The sequence below is a fragment of the Scyliorhinus torazame genome, chromosome 11 (assembly GCF_047496885.1).
Source record: "Scyliorhinus torazame isolate Kashiwa2021f chromosome 11, sScyTor2.1, whole genome shotgun sequence".
Lineage (NCBI taxonomy): Eukaryota > Metazoa > Chordata > Chondrichthyes > Carcharhiniformes > Scyliorhinidae > Scyliorhinus > Scyliorhinus torazame.
Genome location: NC_092717.1, coordinates 149,669,279 through 149,695,825, shown reverse-complemented (window position 1 = coordinate 149,695,825; position 26,547 = coordinate 149,669,279). Strand labels below are relative to the sequence as shown.

Here is a 26,547-nt window from a genome sequence, read left to right as displayed (position 1 = left end):
AAGTTCTGACTACATGGCAACTCCTCGACTTTTTTTGAAATCATCGAAGATGGATTCCTGCTTGATCATATTCTGTTTAGATTGGATCAGCTACATTGGCCTCTTAAAGTTAGCCAGCTGCCTGAGTGTTGTGAAATAGAGAGGGAAGGATGTAATTGGAATCTTGGATGTTCAGAAGGTCTGTTATATCTGTAGCAAAGATAGAGAAAATTGGAATTGCATTTAAAGGCAAGCTTTCTGATTTGTCAAATTTTAACTGCTCCATTCTATACAATGTAGTGAGTGAAGAATTCTCCTGGCAATTATGTATTGTAGTGAAATATGTTATTTGGATATGAATAATTCTTATAAAGCTGACTCCACGACACAAATTATGAATTTGATTGAAATTTTGAGATGATGGGTTGATGCTTTGAAATCTGATCACGAACTCTACAATATAACCAGATGGATATGCATTTGCAACATTTTTAATATGAACAACTGTTCGATCAATGAATGTGTAAAAGCATACTGTGCACACTAACCAATAAATATCAGTGATATAAATGCAAACTGCTAAAAAGAGCTTGAAAGCTGGTAAGAATATTGAGCAATTTAGCACTGTGAGACATTCACTGGGAAGCTGAATGAATTTAGAATGGGTAGGAAGCAACAACAGTTAGCTGACTGATACTGAGGGCTCAAGCTCAACAAGGTAAAGATTGGAGCAGATATTGGAATTTAGGAAAATGAGTTGGATGTGGGGTATGGGAGTTTTGTGTTGACATATAGTTTGTTACACAATTGCAATAGGCAGCTAGCCAGAAATAGCGGTTCATCCTTGTGGTTTCTTAGTATATTTATTGAAGTCAGAGTGCATGTTGGGTGGGCGAAGGATTAACTGTAAAATATTGGAGAAGAGAGGGTGGGATTTTCCATGCACCCTCATGGCTTGTTTTATGACGGCGGAGGTGGCCAGCCATTGGGATTCACCGCTGTCGATGGGGTTTCCTGTTGTATGCACCCCCACCACCAGGAAACCCGTGGTAGGGGTTTGCCGTCTGAGAGACACAATGATCCCGCCAGCGAGAGTGGCCAGAAAACTGGCCAGAGTATTGGAAGTTGGGCATGTTCACAAGTCCCATAAAGCACAGGAAACCATGGTGAAAAGCTGCTTGGGTAATTAATGGATTAATGTGTTTTTCCCATAAAACTTTGAATATTTAATTTGTTTTGAATTTTACTTTTATTGGTAAATAAGCAGTTATTCCTATTCTTTTCCAGACACTTATCAAGCTAAGAATTTAGATTCATGTTTGCTTTCCTTATTTTCCCCACTCCTAATCAGGGTACTTACACAGTGTACTTTGTCCAATTTCTGCCAGATCAGCAGAGAGAATGCTGTGGGCGCAAAATAAATTGGCTACTTCAGGATTCCATAGAATGATACAAAACAGAAGTAAGCCATTCATCCCATCATGTCTGTGCCTGTCTCTGAAAGAGCTATCCAGTTAGTCGCACTCCCTTGCGGTTTTCCGATGGCCGTGCAAATTTTAGTGAAATATTAGAAATTGTTATGGCTTTGCAATGGTATGTGGTGAAAGAGACATGCCATGTATGCCCCTTCCAGTCACAAGTATGCAGCTAATCAGTCTTGTAGCTATTTTTCTGGTTCCAGTGCAATAGGCTATTTAATTTATTATGTTTGTTTATGAGCATGAGTGCTTTGCTAGAGTATTTCAGGCATTATTTTATATTAACATGAGTCATTCCACTTAGCTCACAGTCTGACCCAAGCTACTAATTTTGGAAATCTGAAGTGGTGGACAATGTGAACTTTAATTACACATCATATTGGGAACAAGCCCAGATGTCTGTATAATTTATAGTACAAGGATAACTACTGTATCCCATGTATGGGATACAGGATGAACGTAGAGGGAAATCTCTTAATTTCCTATCCTCATATTTTGTAGCGCCCCACAGCAAGAATTGCCATAATGGAAATAAAACCCGTGAGACATCTGTCTATTCATGCTGTGCCAACATGCTTTTTAAAAAAAAAATATATTTTTTTTATTCTCCTTTTTCACATTTTCTCCCACATTTACACCCATCAACAATAAACAATAATCAGCAAGATATGTCAATCCCCATAATAACAATCCCATCCGCCCACCAACCCCCAAACATCAGTCCGCATGTTTACATAAACAAATGACAAAAAGGAATCAGGGATTACCCATAGTCACCCTTAATCTACACAGCCCCCCTCTCCACCCCCCCAACTAATGTTCGATGTTATCCAGTTCTTGAAAGTGCATAATAAATAGTGCCCATGACTTGTAGAACCCCTCCGAGCTTCCCCTCAGTTCGAACTTAACCTTCTCAAGGGTCAAGTATTCCAACAGGTCCCCCCGCCACGCCAGGGCACTGGGTGGAGAGGCTGCTCTCCATCCCAGCAGGATCCGCATTCGGGCGATCAACGAGGCGAAGGCTATGATATCTGCCTCCGCTCCCATTTCCAACCCTGGCTGGTCCGACACCCCGAATATGGCGTCCTGGGGACCCGGGTCCAGTTTCACACGCACCACCTTGGAAATTACCCTAAACACCTCCTTCCAGTACTCCCCTAGCTTTGGACAGGACCAAAACATATGAACGTGATTCGCGCCCCCCCCCCCCCCCCCCCCCGCAACGCTCACACACATCCTCTACTCCTTCAAAAAATCGGCTCATCCTCGCCCTCGTGAGGTGCGCTCTATATACCACCTTCAGCTGTATCAGCCCCAACCTCGCACATGAGGTGGAGGCATTCACTCTCCGGAGCACCTCACACCAGACCCCCTCCTCTATAACCTCTCCCAGCTCTTCCTCCCACTTTGCTTTGATCCCTTCCAGTGGTGCCTTATCCTCTTCCAAAATAGCTCCGTACACCGCTGACACTGCCCCCTTCTCCAGTCCCCTTGTCGTCAACACCTCCTCCAGCAATGTGGAGGCCGGTTCCTCCGGGAAGCTCTGTATCTCCTTCCTGGCAAAATCCCGAACCTGCATGTACCTAAACACTTCTCCCTGTTCTAGCCCATACTTCGCTTCCAGCTCCTTCAATCCTGCAAACCGACCCCGAAGAAACAAATCTTTTAGCGTCTTAATCCCCTTCTCTTCCCATTTCCGAAAACTTCCATCCCACCTCCCTGGCTCAAATCTGTGGTTCCCCCGAATCGGCATTTCCCTTGACCTTCAACCCAACCCGAAGTGTTGGCGAAACTGCCTCCAGATTTTCAATGAAGCTATTATTACCGGACTCCCTGAATATTTCCCTGGAGCTTTCTAGAGCGGCGCTGTTGCAAGTGCCTTTAGCCCCGACCCCCTGCACAAACTTTCCTCCATTCTGACCCACTGAGAATCAACCCCTCTGACCCAGCTCTGCACTTTCTCCACGTTCGCCACCCAGTAGTAGTACAACAGGTTCGGGAGACCCAAACCCCCTGCCTGCCTTCCCCTCTGTAGCAGCACCTTTCTCACTCTGGCCACCTTCCCTCCCCATATGAATGAGGTAATCCTTCCCTCCGTCTCCCTGAAAAAAGACTTTGGCAGGAAAATCGGTAGGCATTGAAAAATAAACAGGAATCGCGGCAACACATTCATTTTAACCGCCTGTACCCGACCCGCCAGTGACAGAGGAAGGCCATCCCACCTTGCCAGATCTGCTTTCACTCTCCCCACCAAACTAGTGATGTTGTACCTGCGAAGCCTCTCCCACTCCCGGGCAACCTGCACCCCCAGATACCTAAAATGAGTCCCTGCTCTACGGAATGGCAGCCCCCCCACCCCCGGCCGAGACACCACCAAGTACTCACTTTTGTCCAGGTTCAACTTGTACCCCGAGAAAGACCCAAATACCCGCAGTAGCTCCAATATTCCTCCTATCGACGCCCTCGGCTCCGACACATACAGCAGCAAGCCGTCGGCATATAAGGACACCCTATGCTCTATCTCTCCTTCCCCCCCCCGCACTATTTCTTTCCATGCTCCCGAACTTCTCAATGCGATGGCCAACGGCTCAATCGCAAGTGCAAACAGCAGGGGCGACATAGGACATCCCTGTCTCGTCCCACGGTGGAGAGAAAAATATCTCGAACTGATATTATTTGTGCGGACACTCTCCTTCGGTTCCTTATATAATAGCTTTGCCCAGTTCACAAACCTTGGTCCAATCCCACACCGCTCCAGCACTGGCATCAGGTACCCCCATTCTACCCGATCAAACGCCTTCTCGGAGTCCAATGCCACAACTACCTCTGTTTCCTTTCTTTCCGCCGGTGCCATAACAATGTTCAAAACCCTCCTAATGTTCGAAAACAGCTGCCTCCCTTTCACAAACCCGTCTGATCCTCCCCTATCACCTTCGGAAGGCACTCCTCCAGCCTACCCGCCAGTACCTTCGGCAACACTTTTACGTCCACATTCAGAAGTGATATGGGCCGATACGACCCACACTCCGTCGGATCCTTATCTTTTTTTAGTAACAGGGAAATCGATGCCTGCCCCAAGGTTTGCGGCAACACCCCCTTCCCTATCGCCTCCTCAAACATCCCCACCATCAGGGGTGCCAACTATCCTGAAATTTTTTATAATATTCCACCGGAAACCCATCCGGCCCTGCCACCTTCCCTGACTGCATCCTCCCAATCGCATCCTTTATCTCCTGCTCCACTATTGCTCCTTCTAATGTAGCCCTGTCCCCCTCCCCTAGCCTCGGGTACTCCAACCCATCTAGAAATTCCTGCATCTCACGGTCTCCCCCCGAGTGGCTCTGACTTGTACAACCCCTCATAAAACTCCTCAAAAACCTTGTTAATCAGCACTGGGGCCACCACCAACTTCCCTGCCCTATCCTTCACCTGAAGAATTTCCCTTGCCGCTGCCTCCCTCCGGAGCTGACCTGCTAACATACCCGCCTTATCTCCATGTTCATAAACTGCACCCCTTGCTCATCTCAGTTGGCGCACCGACTTCCTGGTGGACAGTCGGTCGAAGCTCACCTGTAGTTCCTTCCTCTTTTCCAGCTTCGCCGGGTCCCCATCTTCTGCATACCTCCTATCTACCTCCAACATCTCATGTATTACCCTCTGCCGCTCCAACCTCGCCTCTTTATCCACCCTGGCCTTAAACAAAATTACCTCCCCTCTCACCATCGCCTTTAGAGCCTCCCAGACGACTGCCTTCGACACCTCACCCGTACAATTGAAACCTACATATTCCTTAATTACCGTCTCAATTTTCTGCGCTGCCCCCTTCTCCAGCACCATATCCATCCAATGTGGAGTGTGATCTGACACTGCAATTGCAGAGTATTCCGACCCCTTGACTCCAGCCAGCAAAGCCTTCCCCACCACAAAAAAGTCGATCCGCGAGTATACCTTATGGACCGCTGAGAAAAACGAATACTCCCGTTCCCTTGGGTGCAGGAACCTCCAAGGGTCCACCCCTCCCATTTCCACCATTAGCCCAGCCAGCGCCTTCGCCCCCCCCCTGATGGGACCAGCGAGCATGGCCGTGATCTGTCCAACCTTGGCTCCTGCATCAAGTTCCAGCCCCCCCCCCCCCCCCCCCCCACAATCAGCTCATGCGTGTCCAAGTCGGGAATAGCCCCAAACATCTTCCTCGCGAATCCCACATCGCCCCAATTGGGACCGTATACACTTAACAGTGCCACCAATCTCTCCTCCAGTGCCCCTGTCACAATCACATATCTACCCCCCTGACCTGCCACCACCTTCTCTATCTGGAAGCGTACCGTTTTGCTGACCAGCACCGCTACCCCTCGAGCCCTTCCATCGAATCCGGAGTGAAACACTTGGCTAACCCAGACCTTTTTAAGTCTCACCTGGTCCTTCACCCTCAAGTGAGTCTCCTGCAGCATTGCTACATCGGCTTTCAAACTTTTAAGATGTGCAAGCACCCTTGACCTCTTGACCGGACCTTCTAGCCCTCTCACGTTCCACGTGATTATTCTTACTGGGGGTCTCTCTCACCCCTCCTCCCCACCTTTCTTATCCACCATCACCATACCACCGGGCCTTGCCCCATAAGCCTGACCCGCCCCTGTCCATTGTTAACATCGAACCCCTTCTTCCCCCCCCCCCCCCCTCTCTCCCAAGAACCCCCCCTACAAAAACATCCCCCAACATCCATCCCTCCACCCCGTCTTGCTCGCCTCGTAGGCCCATTGAAGCCTGCTATCCAGGCTCCAACGTCTGCAGTCGTCCTCTCGCCTCACCCCCGTTCACTAACTGACTTTAGTTAGCTAGCGCGGGTGGCTCCCCCCGCCAAGACCTCTCGCCCCCTTCCACCCAGTCCCAGAGAAAGAAACACCAAAACAAACCCACCAATCCAACCCCTACAATTCACTAACATAACATTTAACTGTCGCAACACAGAACCCCATTAACTTGAACTCTGTAACAATGCAAAGAGAAGTAAATTTCAGTACAAATCAGTAAAAAGAAAGTTGTAACATTTGTACATTTTCCAGCCGCTCAAACACAGTCCACAGTCTCTCTTCCAGTTCCGCTCTTCACGTCTGTCCCAAGCCTTCTGCCCTCACGAACGCCTCAGCCGCCTCCGCTGTCTCAAAATAAAAGTCTTTGGCGTTATATGTTACTCTCAACTTCGCCGGGTACACCACACCAAATCACACCCCCTTCTTGTACAAAGCCGCTTTCACTTGCCCAAACGCCGCTTGGCTTTTTGCCAACTCCACCGTCAAGTCCTGGTAGATCCGAACCGCAGTACCATCCCACAGCACCTCACGCTCCTGCTTCGCCCAGCTTAATACTTTCTCCTTCATGCAAAACTTATAAAGCAGATAATTACTGCCCTTGGCAGCTCGTTCACTTTGGGCTTTGGCCTTAATGACCGATGAGCTCGGTCTAGCTCGTACAGGGTGGGGCTCTCACCCTCCCCCATCAGCTCCGCCAACTTCTTAGCAAAGTATTGCGTTGGCCTTGGGCCCTCTGTCCCTTCGGGCAAGCCCACAATTCTCAAATTGTGCCGCCTTGAGCGGTTTTCCAAGTCTTCCAGCTTTGCTCGGAGTCCTCTGTTAACCTCCACCACCCTCCGCAGCTCGTCCCCCATCGAGGTGACCTGGTCGCTGTGTCGTGTCACGGCCTCCTCCACCTCCATCTTCTCGCCCTGCTCTCTCACCTCGGCCGATGCCTTTGCCACCTCCACCCTCATCAGGCCGATTGCCTCCTCCACCCATGACCTCAACACGACCGCCATCTCTTTCCTCAAGGCCTCCATGTGCCTCACCAAATGTTTTTCCAGCTCCACCGCCATCACCTCTGTCATCTTCTCCACCGTAAGTAGTGCGGCCCCGCCTTGCAGTTCGGCTTCCGCCATCCTGTCAACCCACGCCACCGGAATCAACCCAATCCCACGCCACCGGAAGCCCCCTGTGCCAACATGCTTGATGACCATGCTGAGTTTTGGGATTTTCTTTTCATACTGGCTATTATGTTTTCTTTTTGATGCTAGATGGATCTTCCATGTGGGCTCACCAATCTCGGAAACACTTGCTACATGAATGCTACAGTTCAGTGTCTACATTCAGTGCCTGAACTCCGGGAAACCCTGAAAAGGTAGGTGGTTTTGCAGCAAGATTTAGCACATCTACAAGTTTGCTGGTGGGCAATTACTTGGTAATTTTTCTCTTCAAAATATTTTTACTGTTTAATACAATCAACATAAAGTAGCCTGATTCTTTTAGAAAAGATTTGAATTGGATTATGTTGTCTCTTATGTTTTATATTGTTTGAAGTCTGGTCTACTTCAAAACACAAACTGACGAGGAAATTAAGGAATAAAAGGAAGCAATTATAATAACTGAAAATGTCAGTTAATGGTAAATAAGTAGCACATGTTGCAAAAGGTTATAAGAGTCTGGATGGTTTCTCAGAGTCACTTATGTTCACACTTGCACATCTTGTTGCTGCAAATTACAGGTTAACATGATTTAGGATGCCTTTCTGAATTGCAAGATGTTTTGAGATCATAGAATTTACAGTGCAGAAGGAGGCTATTCGGCCCATCGAGTCTGCACCGGCCCTTGGAAAGATCACCCTACCTAAGTCTGTCCACCCTGTCCCCACAACCCAGCAACCCCACCTAATCTTTTTGGACACTTAAGAGCATATTAGCATGGCGAGTCCACCTAATGCACATCTTTGGAGATAGAGGAAGTTAAGTAAAAGCTCCTATAAAAGTGACAAGAAAGCAAAAATGTATTTAGTGTATTGTATATATTGAGCTGTGGAGTGCAATTTACATTCTTATGTTTTCTATTTGATAACTTAAAAGTGAGTTATGATGAGCTTTGCAGCTGGGAATTAGATTTTGTTCTGTGGCATATTGTGCGTTTAAAATCATTCAAAATAAGTTGTATAGCTGACTGGTTTCATGGAGGTGTAATTTGATTACATTGCGAGTAACCCAGATACTACTGAAAATCTTTTATATATAAAAAAATAAACTTTAAAAGGTTGCCATCAAAAATAATCAAGAACATTAGCTCCCTGCATTAATGAAAATTTATATTTGTAAAATATGATATGCTAAAAATCAGTAGTGGAGATCCTGTAAAATGTTATACAGTGCCAGAACACAAATGAAAGCAAAGGAGCAATTCTTGCTGCAAATTAACAGGTATCTTAAAAAGTACCGTCTATGTGCATCCCTGTCCAATTTACTGAAAATATTCGCTTATTTTTCAAATGCTTCTAGGTTTAAAGGTGCCTTGAGAGCTTCAGTAGCTATGACTCCACCACAGTATATAACAGCAGGTGAGTAGTTCTGTTTTAAGTATTTTGTATAAAAGTTAAAATTCAATTCCTTCAATTTATCTCTGCCTGTTCTCCCCCTCCACGAGAAAGCAGGAAAGCGTTAGATATCTCTTGATCACTCTGGGTAACTATAGTGCGTTGTGTGACACTTGACCAAGAAGAACCACGCCATAACCTTTTTGTCACGTAGGGTAGGATTGAAGGTTCACCATCAAGAAGAACCAAGCCACCATTTTTTTTGTCACGCAGGGTAGCATTGAAGGTTCACCATTGAGCTTGGTCTTCTGGAGTGGAAAAGTGGAAAGCAACAATCAGAATGCACTCTTTTGATTGTTGTCTATCAACTCTCGCTGGAAAGTCTGTAGTATGTGTATCAGAATTGGATTTGGCTGTAATCGTTCCTACTGTCGAATAGCCTGCTAGCCATCATTGTCTAGGCTCGTATCATAACAGAAAAATATCAATTTAAGAGGCTAGAGGGCCACTCCTATCCATGGAACTATGCAACTTTATCTCGCGTTATGTCCAAAAGCAGGTCCTTGCCAATTATTCACTGAACAAGAACATTTTGTTGTGATAGTTTACTACTGGTAAGGCGCAAAGGCGGCCATGGTCTACCTCAACTAGGGTGGGGATTGAACCCCATGCTGTTGGTATTAATCTGATCCATGCTGGCCATCTAACCAACTGCACTAACCATGTGTAATAATTTTGTACTTTGCATCCTATATAATTTATCTATTATTAAGACTTGTGTATGTGTACACTTCCCTGTGTTATGATTCTTATTACGTTTCTCATCAACATTTACAATGTAAAATGCCTCTGTAAACATAATGGCTGTTCCTTTTATAAGTAATTAACTGTATCGGTATAGTTGCATGCCTTTTATTATTAATGGTGTTATACAGCTTTTCCACCCCATCACCATATTGATTGGATTAGATTTGTTTATTGTCACGTGTACCGAGGTACAGTGAAAAGTATTTTTCTGCGAGCAGCTCAACAGATCATTAAGTACATGAGAAGAAAAGGGAATAAAAGAAAAATACATAATAGGGCAACACAACATATACAATGTATCTACAAAAGCACTGGCATCGGATGAAGCATACAGGGTGTAGTGTTAATGAAATCAGTCCATAAGAGGGTCATTTAGGAGTCTGGTGACAGTGGGGAAGAAGCTGTTTTTGAGTCTGTTCGTTTGTGTTCTCAGACTTCTGTATCTCCTGCCCGATGGAAGAAGTTGGAAGAGTGAGTAAGCCGGGTGGGAGGGATCTTTGATTATACTGCCCGCTTTCCCCAGGCAGCGGGAGGTGTAGATGGAGTCAATGGATGGGAGGCAGGTTCGTGTGATGGACTGGGCGGTGTTCACGACTCTCTGAAGTTTCTTGCGGTCCTGGGCCGAGCAGTTGCCATACCAGGCTGTGATGCAGTCTGATAGGATGCTTTCTATAGTGCATCTGTAAAAGTTGGTAAGAGTCAATGTGGACATGCTGAATATCCTTAGTTTCCTGAGGAAGTATAGGCACTGTTGTGCTTTCTTGGTGGAAGCGTCGACGTGGGTGGACCAGGACAGATTTTTGGAGATGTGCACCCCAAGGAATTTGAAACTGCTAGCCATCTCCACCTCGGCCCCGTTGATGCTGACAGGGGTGTGTACAGTACTTTGCTTCCTGAAGTCAATTACCAGCTCTTTAGTTTTGCTGGCATTGAGAGAGAGATTGTTGTCGCTACACCACTCCACTAGGTTCTCTATCTCCCTCCTGTATTCGGACTCATCGTTATTCGAGATCCGGCCCACTGTGGTCGAATCGTCAGCAAACTTGTAGATGGCGTTGGAACCAAGTCCTGCCACGCAGTCCTGTGTGTACAGGGAGTAGAGTAGGGGGCTAAGTACGCAGCCTTGCGGGGCGCCGGTGTTGAGGACTATTGTGGAGGAGGTGTTGTTGTTCATTCTTACTGATTGTGGTCTGTTGGTCAGAAAATCGAGGATCCAGTTGCAGAGTGGGGAGCCAAGTCCTAGGTTTTGGAGCTTTGATATGAGCTTGGCTGGGATTATGGTGTTGAAGGCGGAGCTGTAGTCAATAAATAGAAGTCTAATGTAGGAGTCCTTGTTTTCGAGATGCTCTAGGGATGAGTGTAGGGCCAGGGAAATGGTGTCTGATGTGGACCGGTTGCAGCGGTATGCGAATTGCAGTGGAATGAGATATTGCTGAAATGAGAATATTGCTGAACTCTCATGCAGGTCCCTAGCCCTGATTGTTCAAAATCGATCTCTTCCTTCATATTGCAAACTGATGCTTCCAAAATTTTGTTTCATTGATGTGACCTGGTCCCACTGCTGAACAAAAATCCTTCCCCATCAATTCTCAGCTTTTGTTACCTGTTAGTGTGTGATATTGGGGGTTCAATTTATCAAGGACAATATGATGGGAGATCCACTAATAATAAAAATTATAAATTGTAATGTGTGTGTGTGTTTATTAACAGCTTTTCGAGACTTGTTTGATTCAATGGACAAAACATCCTCTAGCATTCCACCTATAATTCTACTTCAGTTTCTTCACATGGCCTTCCCACAGTTTGCAGAAAAGGGAGATCAAGGACAGTATCTTCAGCAGGTTAGTTATCAAAAGAAAAATTTCTGAAATATTTTCTGTTGTTTACCCTCAACTTGACAAAAGTAGAATGTAAATTATTCTTTTTTTTTAACCGTGGTGAGTTAACTAAATTGTCATTGGATATTAAGTGATCATATTTGATTTTTATTATTCATCTGGTGTGGAAGATTAGCTGTTTTTTTTATACATCTAATTATGATGTGCTGTAATCCCTGTGGTGATCACAATTTAAATTATATTAAAATGCCAATCTTTTTTAAAAAAAAATGTTTTATTAGGATATTTCGTTTTTATAATAATAACGATAACAGCAACATAAACATGGTACCTAAAACAATTCCATCCCTATCCCGTTCTTCGCACCCCTAACAGTAAGACAATAGCCTAGCCCCCCCCACCTTCCCTAGATTTCTGCCTCTGCTGACATTTTAATTTTCTCCAAGAAAGTCGACGAACGGCTGCCACCTCTGGACGAACCCTAACATTGACCCTCTCAGGGTGAACTTTATTTTCTCAAGTCTGAGAAACCCAGCCATGTCACTAACCCAGGTCTCTAATTTCGGGGGCTTTGAGTCCCTCCACATTAACAAAATCTGTCTCCGGGCTACCAGGGAGGCAAAGGCAAAACGTCAGTGCCTCTTGCCTCCTGGACTCCCGGCTCTTCTGACACTCCAAAGATCGTCACCTCTGGACTCGGCACCACCCGTGTTTTAAATACCGCGGACATAGCCTTAGCAGAGCCCTGCCAGAACCCTCTAAGTTTTGGGCATGCCCAAAACATGTGGACATGATTTGCTGGACCTCCTGCGCACCTTGCACACCTGTCCTCTACCCCCAAAAAACTTGCTCATCCGGGCAACCGTCATGTGTGCCTGGTGGATTAGAATTGTATCAGGCTATGCCTGGCACATGATGAGGATGTGTTAACCCTACTTAAAGCATGTGCCCACAGACCCGCCTCTATCTCTTCCCCCAGCTCATCTTCCCACTTGCCCTTTAGTTGCTCTATCGGAGTTTCCTCCGACTCCATAAATTCTTGGTAGATATCTGATACCTTCCCCTCTCCCACCCATGTTCTGGAAAGTATGCTGTGCTGTATCCCCTGTGGTGGCAGGAGTGGGAATGGCGAACCTGCCTTCTCAAAAAAATTCCGTACCTGCAGATATCTAAACCCATTCCCTGCTGGCAATTCAAATTTCTCCTCCAAAGCCTTCAAGCTAGGGAAGCTCCCGTCCAGAAATAGATCTCCCATTCTCTCAATTCCTGCTCTTTGCCATCTCCGGAACCCTCTATCTAGTCTACCTGATACAAACCGATGGTTGTTGTAGATCGGGGTCCAAACCTATGCTCCCTCCGCTCTCCTATATTTCCTCCACTGCCCCCAGACTCTCAGAGCCGCCACTACCACCGGGCTTGTGGAGTAACAGGCCGGCGAGAATGGGAGAGGTGCCATTATCAGTGCCACCAGAGTTGTGTCCTTGCATGAAGCCACCTCTACTTACTCCCACGCCGAGCCCCCCCCCCCCCACTACTAACTTCCGAATCATGGCTATATTAGCCGCCCAGTAGTAATTACAGAAGTTCGGAAGCGCTAACCCACCCTCCCCTCGACTATGCTCCAACAATACTTTCTTCACACGTAGGGTTTTACTCGCCCACACACAGCCCAAAATCACTTTATTCACCCGTTTAAAAAAGGGCTCTCTGGATGAATTTGGGGAGGCACTGAAAGACAAACAGGAATCTGGGGAGGACCGTCATTTTCACGGTCTGTACCCTCCCGACCAGTGATAGCAGGAGCATGTCCCACCTCTTGGAAGTCCTCCTTCATTTTTTCTACTAGTCGGGACAGGTTTAACTTGTGCATTGTCTCCCGTTCCTGAGCCACCTGGATTCCCAGATAGTGAAAGCTCCTTCCTACCATTCTAAAAGGCAGCACCCCCAGTCTCCCCCTCCTGCCCTCTCGCCTGGATTGCGAACATCTCGCTTTTCCCCATGTTCAATTTATACCCCGAAAACCTGCCAAATACCCCTAAAATCCGCATAATTTCCCCCATTCCATCTAACAGGTCCAAAATGTACTGGAGAAGATCATCCGCGTAAAGCGAGACCCGGTCCGTCCTAGAAGCTCTTAACGCCATAGCCAATGGCTCTATGACCAGAGCAAACAACAGCGGGGAGAGGGGACACCCTTGCCTTGTCTCTCGGTGCAGTTTGAAATAGCTCGGCATTAACCGATTCGTGTGCACACTTGCTACTGGTGCCTGATACAGCAACCGCACCCAATCAATGAAGCCCTGACCAAACCCGAACCTTCCTAACACCTCCCACAAGTAATTCTACTCCACCCGATTCCTACCAGAGGAAATGGTTTAATTCTATCCAACCAAAGTCGATTCCTTTTAATCCTTATAAATACTTAATTGTATTCTCTCGAGTATGGAGGATAATGGGGTAATTTAAGACTTGCCTCTGTAATCTGTTCTCATAATTTGACCCTTTTAGTCCCAGTATCATTCTGGTAAATCTGCACTTAACACCCATCAAGACAAAATATCCTTCCTGAGTTATGGCGTGTAGAATTTAACACAATCTAAAACAGGTTTAACCAGAGTTTTATATAACTAACATAAACTTACTTTTGTGTTCTTGCCCCTTGGATCAAAGATCAACATTTCGTTAGCCTTTTTAATTATGATTTTGCACCTGTCCATGAACTTTTAGTGATTTCTGCTCTTCCACCCTTAATCTCTCTGGTCTTTCACAATTCCTGGCTATTCACCATATAGGAAAATAAACTGTTAATCTTTCTTAGGTTTAAAGTGGATGACCTCATACTTCCCACATTGAACTCCACCTGCCACAGTTTTCTTTACTTATTTAATGTATCACTGTGGCTTTGTAACTTTCTGCTCTTATCGACACTATTTTTACCGTGTCACCTGACTTGGTGTCATTAGCAAACTTGGATGTATGGCTGTCTATTCCTCCTCCCAAGTAATTTCTGAATATAATGAAAAGCTGTAGCACCAGTCCAGATCCCTGGAGTCGCCACTAATCATATGCTGCCAGCCAGAATACATATCCAATGCCCTTGCTCTGTGTCCTATATCTGTTACCCAGTTCCAAACCATGTCAGTAGGATGTCTCCAGTTGCATGTGCTACAATCTTTGTTAATCCTCTGTGGTGTGGAACCGCATTGAGTACCTTCTGGAAGTTCATATAATTAACATCCATTGACATGATGTTTGATGTGATCCTTCCAAATCCATGCTGGCTTTCTCTAATCGGTTAATATTGATTCCAAGTGTTCAGACACTCTGTTCCTCACAAACTCGAGTAACATCCCCATGACAGATATTCGATTAATGGGTGTATAATTTTCTACTTCACTCTGCTACCCAACTTAAATAATAGCACGACAAGTAGGGCTAGTAACAACACCCAACAGCAATCAGTAAAGAGCAGTCATGCTTGAGTTTGAAATCTTAATTATGTACCCAATATGGTATATTTAAGGTTCCTTCAATTTAAACACATTTTTAAAATTTGATGACAGGAACCTAGTTTATCTGAGTAGCTTTCACATGATTGCTATCCAGAGTAAATTAAGGGCCAAACAAAATGTTAAATTTGTAAAAGTGCAAAGTAAAATGTAAGTATCTCCGAAGCTTGTGACTCCTGTGAGGTTTCTAATAGTCTACATGTTTCTCTCTCTTCCCCCAAACTTAGGATGCTAATGAGTGTTGGATACAAATCATGAGAGTGCTGCAACAGAAACTTGACCCTATGGAATCAGAAGCACCTATGGAGGTAAAGACACAGCTAACATAGATGTCTCTATTCTATTTGTACATTTTTTCAATCTGTCCACAGTGCAAATGGCCTTGACTTGTTCTCATAGCTAGTTCCTAAAAAAGTTACTACTTTGGTTGTTTGCCTCAAAACTAAACAAGATCGTTGCACACTTCAGTCTCATTGGTACACTTTTACTTTCTTGCCTGTCTCTTCTGAAGGCATTGACCTTCCTTGGGATTGTTTCCATAGGTACACTGCAAATCTTTACCCTAGTGACCATAAATAGTGTGTGAACTTTGTGAATGCTAATGATTGTTTGAACATGGGGAGCATAACAATGAATCCAACTTTTAGCCAATGTCAACACATGCATTTTCAATAATGTATAGTGATCTGAAGTGGGAAGCTTGACTTTTCCCCACACCGTCTGCTTTAATATGGGTATAGTTAGGACCATAGTACTATCACACTGACTGTGGTCAGTTTACTGGCGCAAATAGGATTGCACCAGCAGCTTTCATGGTTAATGTGCTTCAGATACTTGTTGTTTAAACACACTGCCATTGAAAATCTACATTCGAAATTGTAACGGGGCTAAGACCTCGCTCTATATTTTTATGCTCTATATATATATATATATATATCTTGGCTAATTTCTAATGTTTCAAAACTGGACAATGGCCTTTTTAAAATGGCTAAAGATGTGTCTGTCTGGGACCCTGAACAAAAGGGAATGTTTTGCACAATCACAGAAACTTCTGCATCTCTATCTCTATCTCCGAAGAGACTCTAATGGCCCCTGTGGGTGCAGAGAACAAATTCATAGGGAATTATACAAAAGACATTTTGTAGGACTGGCCTACTGGAACGGATTCATTTGTTAAGACAAAGGAACCTGCAACCTCCTGTTAAGACTTGATGGTTGAACATTAACAGTCTCACGAACCCAGTCAAGGGGTTATACACCCTTCGTCAAGGCTAAAGTGGAGGGTGGGAGCCATGTGACATGCCCCCATTCCCTGAGCTGTGAAAGCTATAATATTGCATTGTGGAGCTGCAAAGCTCTGTCTGCATCTTTCCACCTACCTACTAGTAGACACAGAAAAGGGACTCAGTCCAGATTGGAATGACTACCCCCAACTTCACTTTCTACTGGAACATCTGTAACATCAGCTACAAGACAGGCATACAAAGATGAACCAATCTCATCATGGATGTCAACTCTACTGGAAAACTGAATTATCCAGCATCGGTTCAGTCTGCCGACTTTGATTCTGAACTCTGGCTATATGTGGAACAGCCATATGTGAAACAATCAGTGAAAAGGAGGCAATGTTGCTATCGTTTTCCTACATTTGAGTGTGTGTCAATAAACTAACCCTGTGAGTTTATCATGTGTTTGCTGTGGGGTTATTAATAGAAATTGGATTACACTTAAATGGAGGGGTTCGGAAATATGCCACTTTATGAAGGTGGGGTAATCAAAATGTCTTTCTGTTTATGGACGGGTAGTGAGAGGAAGTATCAGGGCTCTTTAAATTAAACGCCTTCCTGTCAGATTTATTTGGGGTTTGAATACTGTGGCAATTGAATTGGTGCTATTTCTGGAATTCAACTCTGCGCACAGAATAAACCGTAAATAGGCAACATTGTCCTTGGGGAAAATAAGAATTTAAATGTTCTGCTGTCATATTCTAGAAGGGATATCGAAGTTGTACTGTATATTCTGTGTAATGCAATTCATTTAATAATTTCCAAAAGCTGTAGTGGATTTATAATTTGGTATGTATGGAAGTAACAAAGTGGTAATATCCTTTCCTATCAACAAAAAAAAAGGGATGTTTCAAATGATTTCACAGCATTTGTAGTTAGGTATTTACCCCTATTTCCTATTATTATTTTCTCTCCTCTAGATTAATTCAGAGGGAGCTGCAGCTTCAACAACCAAGAAAAATTTCATTGATCAGTTCTTTGGTATAGAATATGAAACCTCGTATCCTTTTTCTTAGAAAACAGAACAAAGCAGATGGACAGCCTCTGTTGGGAAAAATTGGAGGATGCAAACCGTTGTATTCCAGTGCTTGAATCCTGTAATTAATTTTATCTCTCCTAATTTCCACCATCCCCCCCCATTAGATTGCCTTTCAAAAATTGTTTCCTCTGCCTTTATAAATACCAACTTAATCATTAATTGTTAAACATACGGGCCGGAATTCTCCCAAAATCTGGCAGTGTCAGGTTCTGACTGAAAGCAGGCACGTATCTCTCCAGATGCTCAGCCGAGTGTTCACACAGATTTTCTGGCATACTGTGCACAGAGAATTTGGAGCGTGGTTTGTGCAGTCACTGTGGAATTTGGGGTGGGGATTGGGGTCCACAGGGATCAGGGCTGATCTGTAAAGGGCGCCCCAGTCTGTGCAGGAATGAAACCCCACCTTCAACTGCCACGCCTGCACGCAGCCGCGCATGCAGATGCGCACCCACAAAGCTATGAGGCAATGCCCCACCGCGCATGCATTGGGGTATTCCCCTCATAGACATAGGGGCTGCCAAGGGCACTGCCTGGTCATGTCCCTCACCACCCGGGGGCTATATACTTAACTGTGCGTCCCCGGTGTGATCATCATGACTGTTTTTTGTTTTTTGACCCAGTAGTAATTTGTACTGGTGTGATGTCGAGCCGGTTGTGTGGGACGATACGGTGAGGGTGGAAGTAGCGGCTTTAAGTCCTATAATGATATATTATAAAATATGTTAATCAGGCACCCTAAATCTCGCCGGCACAAATCCTATGTTGGGCCTCTCGCAAGATTAAGCAGCAATTGCAGGATTTTCACCCATGGCTAGAGTGGCCACTAGATCATGGCCTATGAATGAAAATCTGTCAGTATGTGGTTTCCCATCTTGCTCTCCTCCCAATTTGTGACGTGACTAATCTCCAGAAAGAAGTACCCAACAAAACCTTTATTTTGTCCCAATCCAGTTAATTCCGTTGGCATCTTTGCTCCATTGTCTCCAAGGATCATAGATTTTTAGTTTGTCGAAACTCATTTAGCCATCCATCTCAAGATCCAGTTGGATATCATCAAGTGCAATCCGTACCTTGCTGTCCTCTGAAAACTATTCCACAATCATTTCACAGAGCAAAGGCAATACTTTACTACTTACCTTCGCTGCTGACCATCTTAATCCATTGCACCCTCTGTCACAATTAGTTAATGGATTTTTAAAAATCAATAAGTTTGTGACAATCCATTTAGCTTCCCTGCCTCCACCTTGACTTGTGTCCATCAACCAAACCCCCCCCTAGGGTTCCCTCTTCTCTTTCTTTTTCTCTCCTGCCTTCCATGACTGAGTTCATCTTGACCATGAGGTTCGTCTCCTGTTCCCTAGACCCAATTCCCACTAAACTGCTGACCACCTAACGAGCTTTCTTTAGGCCCCATAATAGCGGGTATTGTACATGATTTAAGGCCAAGATTCTGTGGATACTGGAAAACTGAAATATTGAAAGGTCATCAACTGGAAACATTATTTCGCTCTACACAAAATGCTGCCAGACCTCTTCGAGTATTCCCAGCATTTTTTAAAATTCTTTTACATTTTTGTCGCCAGTATTGCTGCTCTCATTTTCTAAATAACCCCCTCATAAACCCCCTAAACACACCCTCAACCTCTTGTCTCCTTGGAAGCTACTGGCCCCATCTCCAATCTATTTCTTTTTCCAAAGTCCTTCAATGTGTTACCTCAAATCCAGATCCATCTTTCTTCCAACTCTATTTTTGGATCTTCCAATCCTGCATAAGCATTGAAGTGGTTCAAACCAAAGTCCCAAATTGCAACAATGTAATCATTGTATTTTGTCCCCACTCAACATCTTGTGGTATTTGATATGGTCAACAACACTCCAATGCCTTACCTCTGTTATCCAGTTCATTGGATTGCCTTCATTTGGTTCAACACCTACCTACTTGATCATGGCCTGAATGCCACCAGCAATGGCTTTTCCACCTACCCTGTCATATTTTCTTCAAAGTTCTTGAAGCATCTGCAAATGATGCCCTCCTTATTTTGTCTGTTGTCTTCTTGCCTGACTTCTCCACAGTCCTGGTGACATCATCCTCAAATTTGTTATCAGATTGCACGTGCATGATGACAACTTTCTCTGCAGCACCTGCCTTGCCACCACCATTTCCTCTGTTGTCATACTGCATCTCCAATAATCAATATTCAAATCCAATCCTCAAATTTCTTCTCTTTAAACATTGGGAAGATGAAAGACAGTATCTGCCACCCACGCTGCAAGCCCTGTACCCTCACTATTGACTTCCTAGCTCTCTTGACCATCATTTCAGTTTGAACAAGGCTGAGAGCATGTGTTCTCTCGTGAAGATCACCTAGCCCCATCTCCATAACATTGCCTGCCTCTGTCCCTTCCTAACCTGTTTGCTAATGAAATCACTTGTCCCTCTTCAGCCTCAATTATTCCAATGCTCTCCTGGCTGACCACCTTTGATTCTATGCTCCCAACTGCAGTGTTCTGAATTTTGATGATTTTTGGAATCCTCCCCTCGGAATTAACTATGAGTCCAACTAAATTGATTTATATTTATTTTTAAATGCTGTGTAAAAAATCTAGAATGGCTGACTCGTAATCGTTGCCTCTTTAAACATTGGCCTGTAATACAGTGGCATCCATTTCCTGGCTTAATAATCTTGTTTGAACAGGGCTGAAGTTCTCATTAGAAATATTGGCTCAGAGGAGTTGCTGAACCTGGCAATTGGGGTAATGATGGAGTTGAGTTTGTTTCATAGAATTTACAGTGCAGAAGGAGGCCATTCATCCCATCGAATCTGCACCTGCTCTTGGAAAAAGCACCCTACCCAACCGCACACCTCCACATTATCCCCATAACCCACTAACCCCACCCAACACTAAGGGCAATTTTGGACACAAAGGGCAATTCAGCATGGCCAATCCACCTAACCTGCACATCTTTGGACTGTGGGAGGAAACCGGAGCACCCGGAGAAAACGCACGCACACACGGGGAGAACATGCAGACTCCACACAGACAGTGACCCAAGCCGGGAATCGAACCTGGGACCCTGGAGCTGTGAAGCAATTGTGCTAATCATTATGCTACCGTGCTGCCCTGAGTCAACAGCACCTGAGTTGGAAGTTAGCCTAGTGTTCTCCAAATTGAACTTCACTTGCATGTTGAAGCAGATATTAAATCTGCAAGTAATCGTCAGTCAGCACTCGCTAATATTGAAAGAAAAACTAAACAACATGAATACAAATTTTTTAAAGCAAAACGCCGCCGGTGCTCAAAGTCTGGACTTTCACCTGAAACTGCGATTTACGTATACTTGGTGTACTGTATTCGCTGCTCACAATACAGTCTACTCTACATTGGGAACCCAGGTGCAGTTTGGGTGACTGATTTGTGGAACACTTCCATTCAGACCACAAATGTGACCCCCATGCTCCCAGTCCTCCGTCATTTTGATTCTCCACCTTGCTCCCACTCTGGCCTCTGTGCCCTCAACCCCCTGCAATGTTCCAACAAAGTTCAACACAGCAGCTCCTCATCTTTTGATTAGACACTTTTACAGCCTTCCAAACTCAGCATTGAGTTCATTGATTTCAAACTGTAATCTTTGCCCCCATTTTGTTTCCTTTTACTTTGTTAGTTTTGGTTTAACACTCTTGCTTTTTTTTTGCTTTTGAGTGGCAGCTGTTCATCATTCTGCCATTCTCACGGTCTGTAAACATTTTTTATTCCTTGACCCATTGCCACACTCCCTTTAGCCTTGAACCACCAACCCTTTTGTCAATTAATCTCTCTTGCCTCTCGCCCTTTGTTATCTCTCCCTCCCCCCCCCCCCCCCCCCCCAACCACCACCACACACTTTCTTGCTTCGAACCTATTATATGCCTTACTTTTCCCAATTCTGAAGAAAAATCATCGAACTGAACTGTTAACTGTTCCTCTCTCCACGAACACTGCCTGGCCTGCTGAGTATTTCCAGCATTTTCTGTTTTGATACAATTTTTTTTTTAGTTAGGATACTTTTGAGTCATCCATATATTACTTTATCAGTACTGGCTTTATATTGGTTCATCCTTAATTTTCTTAAAGCATGAAGTGCACTGAAACAGATGACGAGGAAGAAACAAAGGGCAAGGAAACGCAACTTCAGCTTAGTTGTTTCATTAATCAAGAAGTCAAATATCTTTTTACAGGGCTGAAGTTGGTGAGTACCAAACCGTGTCAAATTAATTAATGTTTTAACGGCTTACAAAGAAGATTGAAACACATGAAAGTGCAACAATTTATTTGGATTAAAAATCACCTTCGCCCTTCCAATTGTAATTTATTGTTCTCTTGTAATTCGAAATGTGCTTCATTTTATTATATCCAAAATGTTCAACAGTAGAGTACATTAAGGGTTTAAAATTTGCTCAAGAATTACCGAAACTGCATCAGCTGCACTGGTCAGCAAGTAACTTCAATTTTTAATTTCTCAGCGTCTTCATGAAGAGATCACCAAACATTCTCCTACCTTGCAAAGAAATGCTTTGTATATAAAATCTGTAAGTATCATTTTAGCATTATTAGCTATATTTAGAAGACGTTGCTAAAGTACATTTTTAAGTTGCTAGTAGATAAAATATGAGCATAAAGATGAATGTTGCACAACCTCTTGCAAATGTAATATATTCCTGTTTTTCGACCATTCTTGTGAAAAAAGTGTTTGGTCGGGCCAATACATCCTGTTAAATGTTATCACTGCTATATCAAATGATTGGGGAAGCTGTATGCTTTATTTTCCTTCCTTTTGTGTCAATTTTCTTCCCTCTTTTTTAAAAATACTGCACTCTAGCTAGCAGTAGAGTTCCATGGGCACCATCAGTCCTCCCATAGATTAGCCAATGAAAGGAAATAAAGAATGTTCAGTTATATTGTGCTTTTTAGGCCAGCAGAACATGCCAAAGTGCTTTATACCCAGTTAATTACTTTTGAAGTGTAATCAGTGTTTGTGGACCATTTTCCATCTGTGAGCCATATCTGACTGTTGATGGGGCTGTTGTCCCCAGGTATCACCACTCCGTTCTATCCTCACTTATGGCATGTCCTTGATATGTATGTCCCTGTCAGGCAGGGAAGAGATGGTCGAGTGAGGGAACCATGGTTGACAAGAGAGGTTGAATGTCTTGTTAAGAGGAAAAAGGTGACTTATGTAAGGCTGAGGAAACAAGGTTCAGACAGGGCATTGGAGGGATACAAGATAGCCAGGAGGGAACTGAAGAAAGGGATTAGGAGAACTAAGAGAGGGCATGAACAATCTTTGGCGGGTAGGATCAAGGAAAACCCCAAGGCCTTTTACACATATGTGAGAAATATGAGAATGACTAGAGCGAGGGTAGGTCCGATCAAGGACAGTAGTGGGAGATTGTGTATTGAGTCCGAAGAGATAGGAGAGGTCTTGAACGAGTACTTTTCTTCTGTATTTACAAATGAGAGGGGCGATATTGTTGGAGAGGACAGTGTGAAATAGATTGGTAAGCTCGAGGAAATACTTGTTAGGAAGGAAGATGTGTTGGGCATTTTGAAAAACTTGAGGATAGACAAATCCCCCGGGCCTGACGGGATATATCCAAGGATTCTATGGGAAGCAAGAGATGAAATTGCAGAGCCGTTGGCAATGATCTTTTTGTCTTCACTGTCAACAGGGGTGGTACCAGGGGATTGGAGAGTGGCGAATGTCGTGCCCCTGTTCAAAAAAGGGACGAGGGATAACCCTGGGAATTACAGGCCAGTTAGTCTTACTTCGGTGGTAGGCAAAGTAATGGAAAGGGGACTGAAGGATAGGATTTCTGAGCATCTGGAAAGACACCGCTTGATTAGGGATAGTCAGCACGGATTTGTGAGGGTAGGTCTTGCCTTACAAATCTTATTGAATTATTTGAGGAGGTGACCAAGCATGTGGATGAAGGTAAAGCAGTGGATGTAGTGTACATGGATTTTAGTAAGGCATTTGATAAAGTTCCCCATGGTAGGCTTATGCAGAAAGTAAGGAGGCTTGGGATAGTGGGAAATTTGGCCAGTTGGATAACGAACTGGCTAACCGATAGAAGTCAGAGAGTGGTGGTGGATGGCAAATATTCAGCCTGGATCCCAGTTACCAGTGGCGTACCGCAGGGGTCAGTTCTGGGTCCTCTGCTGTTTGTGATTTTCATTAATGACTTGGATGAGGGAGTTGAAGGGTGGGTCAGTAAATTTGCAGACGATACGAAGATTGGTGGAGTTGTGGATAAGGAGGGCTGTTGTCGGCTGCAAAGAGACATAGATAGGATGCAGAGCTGGGCTGAGAAGTGGCAGATGGAGTTTAACCCTGAAAAGTGTGAGGTTGTCCATTTTGGAAGGACAAATATGAATGCGGAATACAGGGTTAACGGTAGAGTTCTTGGCAATGTGGAGGAGCAGAGAGACCTTGGGGTCTATGTTCATACATCTTTGAAAGTTGCCACTCAAGTGGATAGAGCTGTGAAGAAGGCCTATGGTGTGCTCGCGTTCATTAACAGAGGGATTGAATTTAAGAGCCGTGAGGTGATGATGCAGCTGTACAAAACTTTGGTAAGGCCACATTTGGAGTATTGTGTACAGTTTTGGTCGCCTCATTTTAGGAAGGATGTGGAAGCTTTGGAAAAGGTGCAAAGAAGATTTACCAGGATGTTGCCTGGAATGGAGAGTAGGTCTTACGAGGAAAGGTTGAGGGTGCTAGGCCTTTTCTCATTAGAACGGAGAAGGATGAGGGGCGACTTGATAGAGGTTTATAAGATGATCAGGGGAATAGATAGAGTCGACAGTCAGAGACTTTTTCCCCAGGTGGAACAAACCATTACAAGGGGACATAAATTTAAGGTGAAAGATATCGGAGGGATATCAGAGGTAGGTTCTTTACCCAGAGAGTAGTGGGGGCATGGAATGCACTGCCTGTGGAAGTAGTTGAGTCGGAAACATTAGGGACCTTCAAGCAGCTATTGGATAGGTACATGGATTACGGTAAAATGATATAGTGTAGATTTATTTGTTCTCAAGGGCAGCACGGTAGCATTGTGGATAGCACAATTGCTTTCACAGCTCCAGGGTCCCAGGTTCGATTCCGGCTTGGGTCTCTGTCTGTGCGGAGTCTGCACGTCCTCCCCATGTCTGCGTGGGTTTCCTTCGGGTGCTCCGGTTTCCTCCCACAGTCCAAAGATGTGCGGGTTAGGTGAATTGGCCAATGATAGGGTGCTCTTTCCAAGAGCCGGTGCAGACTCAAAGGGCCGAATGGCCTCCTTCTGCACTGTAAATTCAATGATAATCTATGATTAATCTAGGACAAAGGTTCGGCACAACATCGTGGGCCGAAGGGCCTGTTCTGTGCTGTATTTTCTATGTTCTATGTACATGTGCACTTCCAACAATAATGTATATTTGGTGATTGTGTAAGAGGGTCTTTTTCTCTTCCCACCCCCACCACCCCACACCCCCACACACACAAACACACATTGGAATATCGATCTCACTGATAGCAGGTTTTATTTTTTTTCCTGCCTCCCATCTTCCTGTTAACTATTCACAAATGCATTAGCTGGGTTCCATGCTGTTGATGTGTCTTGAGCTTGGTTTGCAGAACTGTGCAGATGTTCTTGATTTGTCTTGATTTCTGCAGAAGTGTTCTTTCATGCACATTATTTTTAATGTTAGAAGTTTGTGGAAGTATACAGAAATTGTACAAGCTGATCAAATCATTATGCCACTCCAGTGGGCAACACACTCCTAGGATGAATTGTAATGTTGTGTAGTCCTATATGTGCTCATTTAACCATTTACATTTTTATTTCATTTAATTTAGTCTAAAATTCGTCGTTTGCCTGCGTACCTTACGGTTCAGATGGTGAGGTTTTTCTACAAGGAGAAAGAGTCTGTAAATGCCAAAGTTCTCAAGGTATGTAGCTGTGCTCTATAGTGTTGCACACAGCACATAAGTTGTTTGAAATATGTACATTGGGTTCCTTTGATACCCATTTCGTAGATTAAGTGATCTTAATTTTGCTTTCGTTCATTTGTTTTGGTTGTTCTGCAGACAGCAAAGCTCAGGAGGTTTATTAAATTGAAATCTTTCAACCTCTCTTGCAATAAATCTAATATTGCATTAAGACCTCATGAAAAGTATTCATATGGCTCTCTCTTAGTAGTACAAACTTCAATATTGCCGAAAAGGGAGACATGTTGCCAAAGCTTTTTACCTTGCACATATCAGGACAAATATAAAAATGCTAAAGTTTGCACGGCGCCGAGGACTGGGTTCGATCCCGGCCCCGAGTCGCTGTCCTTGTGGAGTTTGCACATTCTCCCATGTCTGCGTAGGTCTCGCCCCCACAACCCAAAGATGTGCAGGCTAGGTGGATTGGCCATGCTAAATTGCCCCTTAATTGGGGAAAAAAAATGAATTGGATACTTTAAATTTTTAAAAATGCTAAATTTCAAACCATCACAACACTATACTGTATGATTACACAATTGGGCAGCACGTGTTGAACAATCCTAATGTGCTAATAGCTACATTAACGAACAATTGAATAGAATCATAACCGAGCTTGTAATGTGGTTTATTTACACTGATTAGAAATGGCATACATGCATACACAGGATATTCATACACAGGAACACTTCTCTGCAAACAAAATGAATGTGACGCGGGTTGGCGCGGCGCTCATTTGGTGCTGGGAAAGGAGGCTGGAGCGGCGTGAACCATTCCAGCGCCGTGCTGGCCCCCTTTGGGGGACAGAATAGGTCGTACCCGGGCCCGGTTCGCGTCGTCGTGAAACGCGCGAACACTTGGGCTCCGTTGTTTGGACATGACATCCGCAAACCCCTGCTAGAATCCACTAAGCTTCGGGCATGCCCAGAACATATGAACATGGTTCGCTGGTCCTTCCGCACATCTTGCACACCTGTCTTCTATCCCAAAGAACCTGCTCATCCGGGCCACTTTCCCTCAGAATCCTCATAATTTCTCCCATCCCCTCTAGTGGATCAGAAACATATAGGAGCAGGTCATCTGCGTGTAGCGAGACTCTGTGTTCCACCCCTCCCCGAACCAGCACCTTGAGGCTCTCGGCACAATTGCCAGCGGCTCTTTGGCCAGCGCAAACAGCAGTGGGGAGAGGGGACATCCTTGCCTCGTTCCCCCATTCAGCCTAAAATAGCCCAACGTCAACCTGTTCATCCGTACACTCG

At 44.5% G+C, this 26,547-nt stretch overlaps 1 protein-coding gene across 3 annotated transcripts in view; it reads left to right on the top strand.

Annotated features, from left to right (window-relative positions):
* Positions 1–26,547, top strand: part of usp14 (ubiquitin specific peptidase 14 (tRNA-guanine transglycosylase)) — an 82,180-nt gene that overhangs the window by 26,970 nt on the left and 28,663 nt on the right. For all 3 annotated transcript variants that reach the window (XM_072467881.1, XM_072467882.1, XM_072467879.1), the window contains 8 exons: positions 7,525–7,628; positions 8,770–8,828; positions 11,322–11,452; positions 15,186–15,266; positions 17,165–17,244; positions 21,397–21,511; positions 21,786–21,851; positions 25,160–25,252. In XM_072467881.1, the coding sequence (XP_072323982.1) occupies positions 7,525–7,628; positions 8,770–8,828; positions 11,322–11,452; positions 15,186–15,266; positions 17,165–17,244; positions 21,397–21,511; positions 21,786–21,851; positions 25,160–25,252 (729 nt within the window). The remainder of the gene's footprint in view (positions 1–7,524; positions 7,629–8,769; positions 8,829–11,321; positions 11,453–15,185; positions 15,267–17,164; positions 17,245–21,396; positions 21,512–21,785; positions 21,852–25,159; positions 25,253–26,547) is intronic.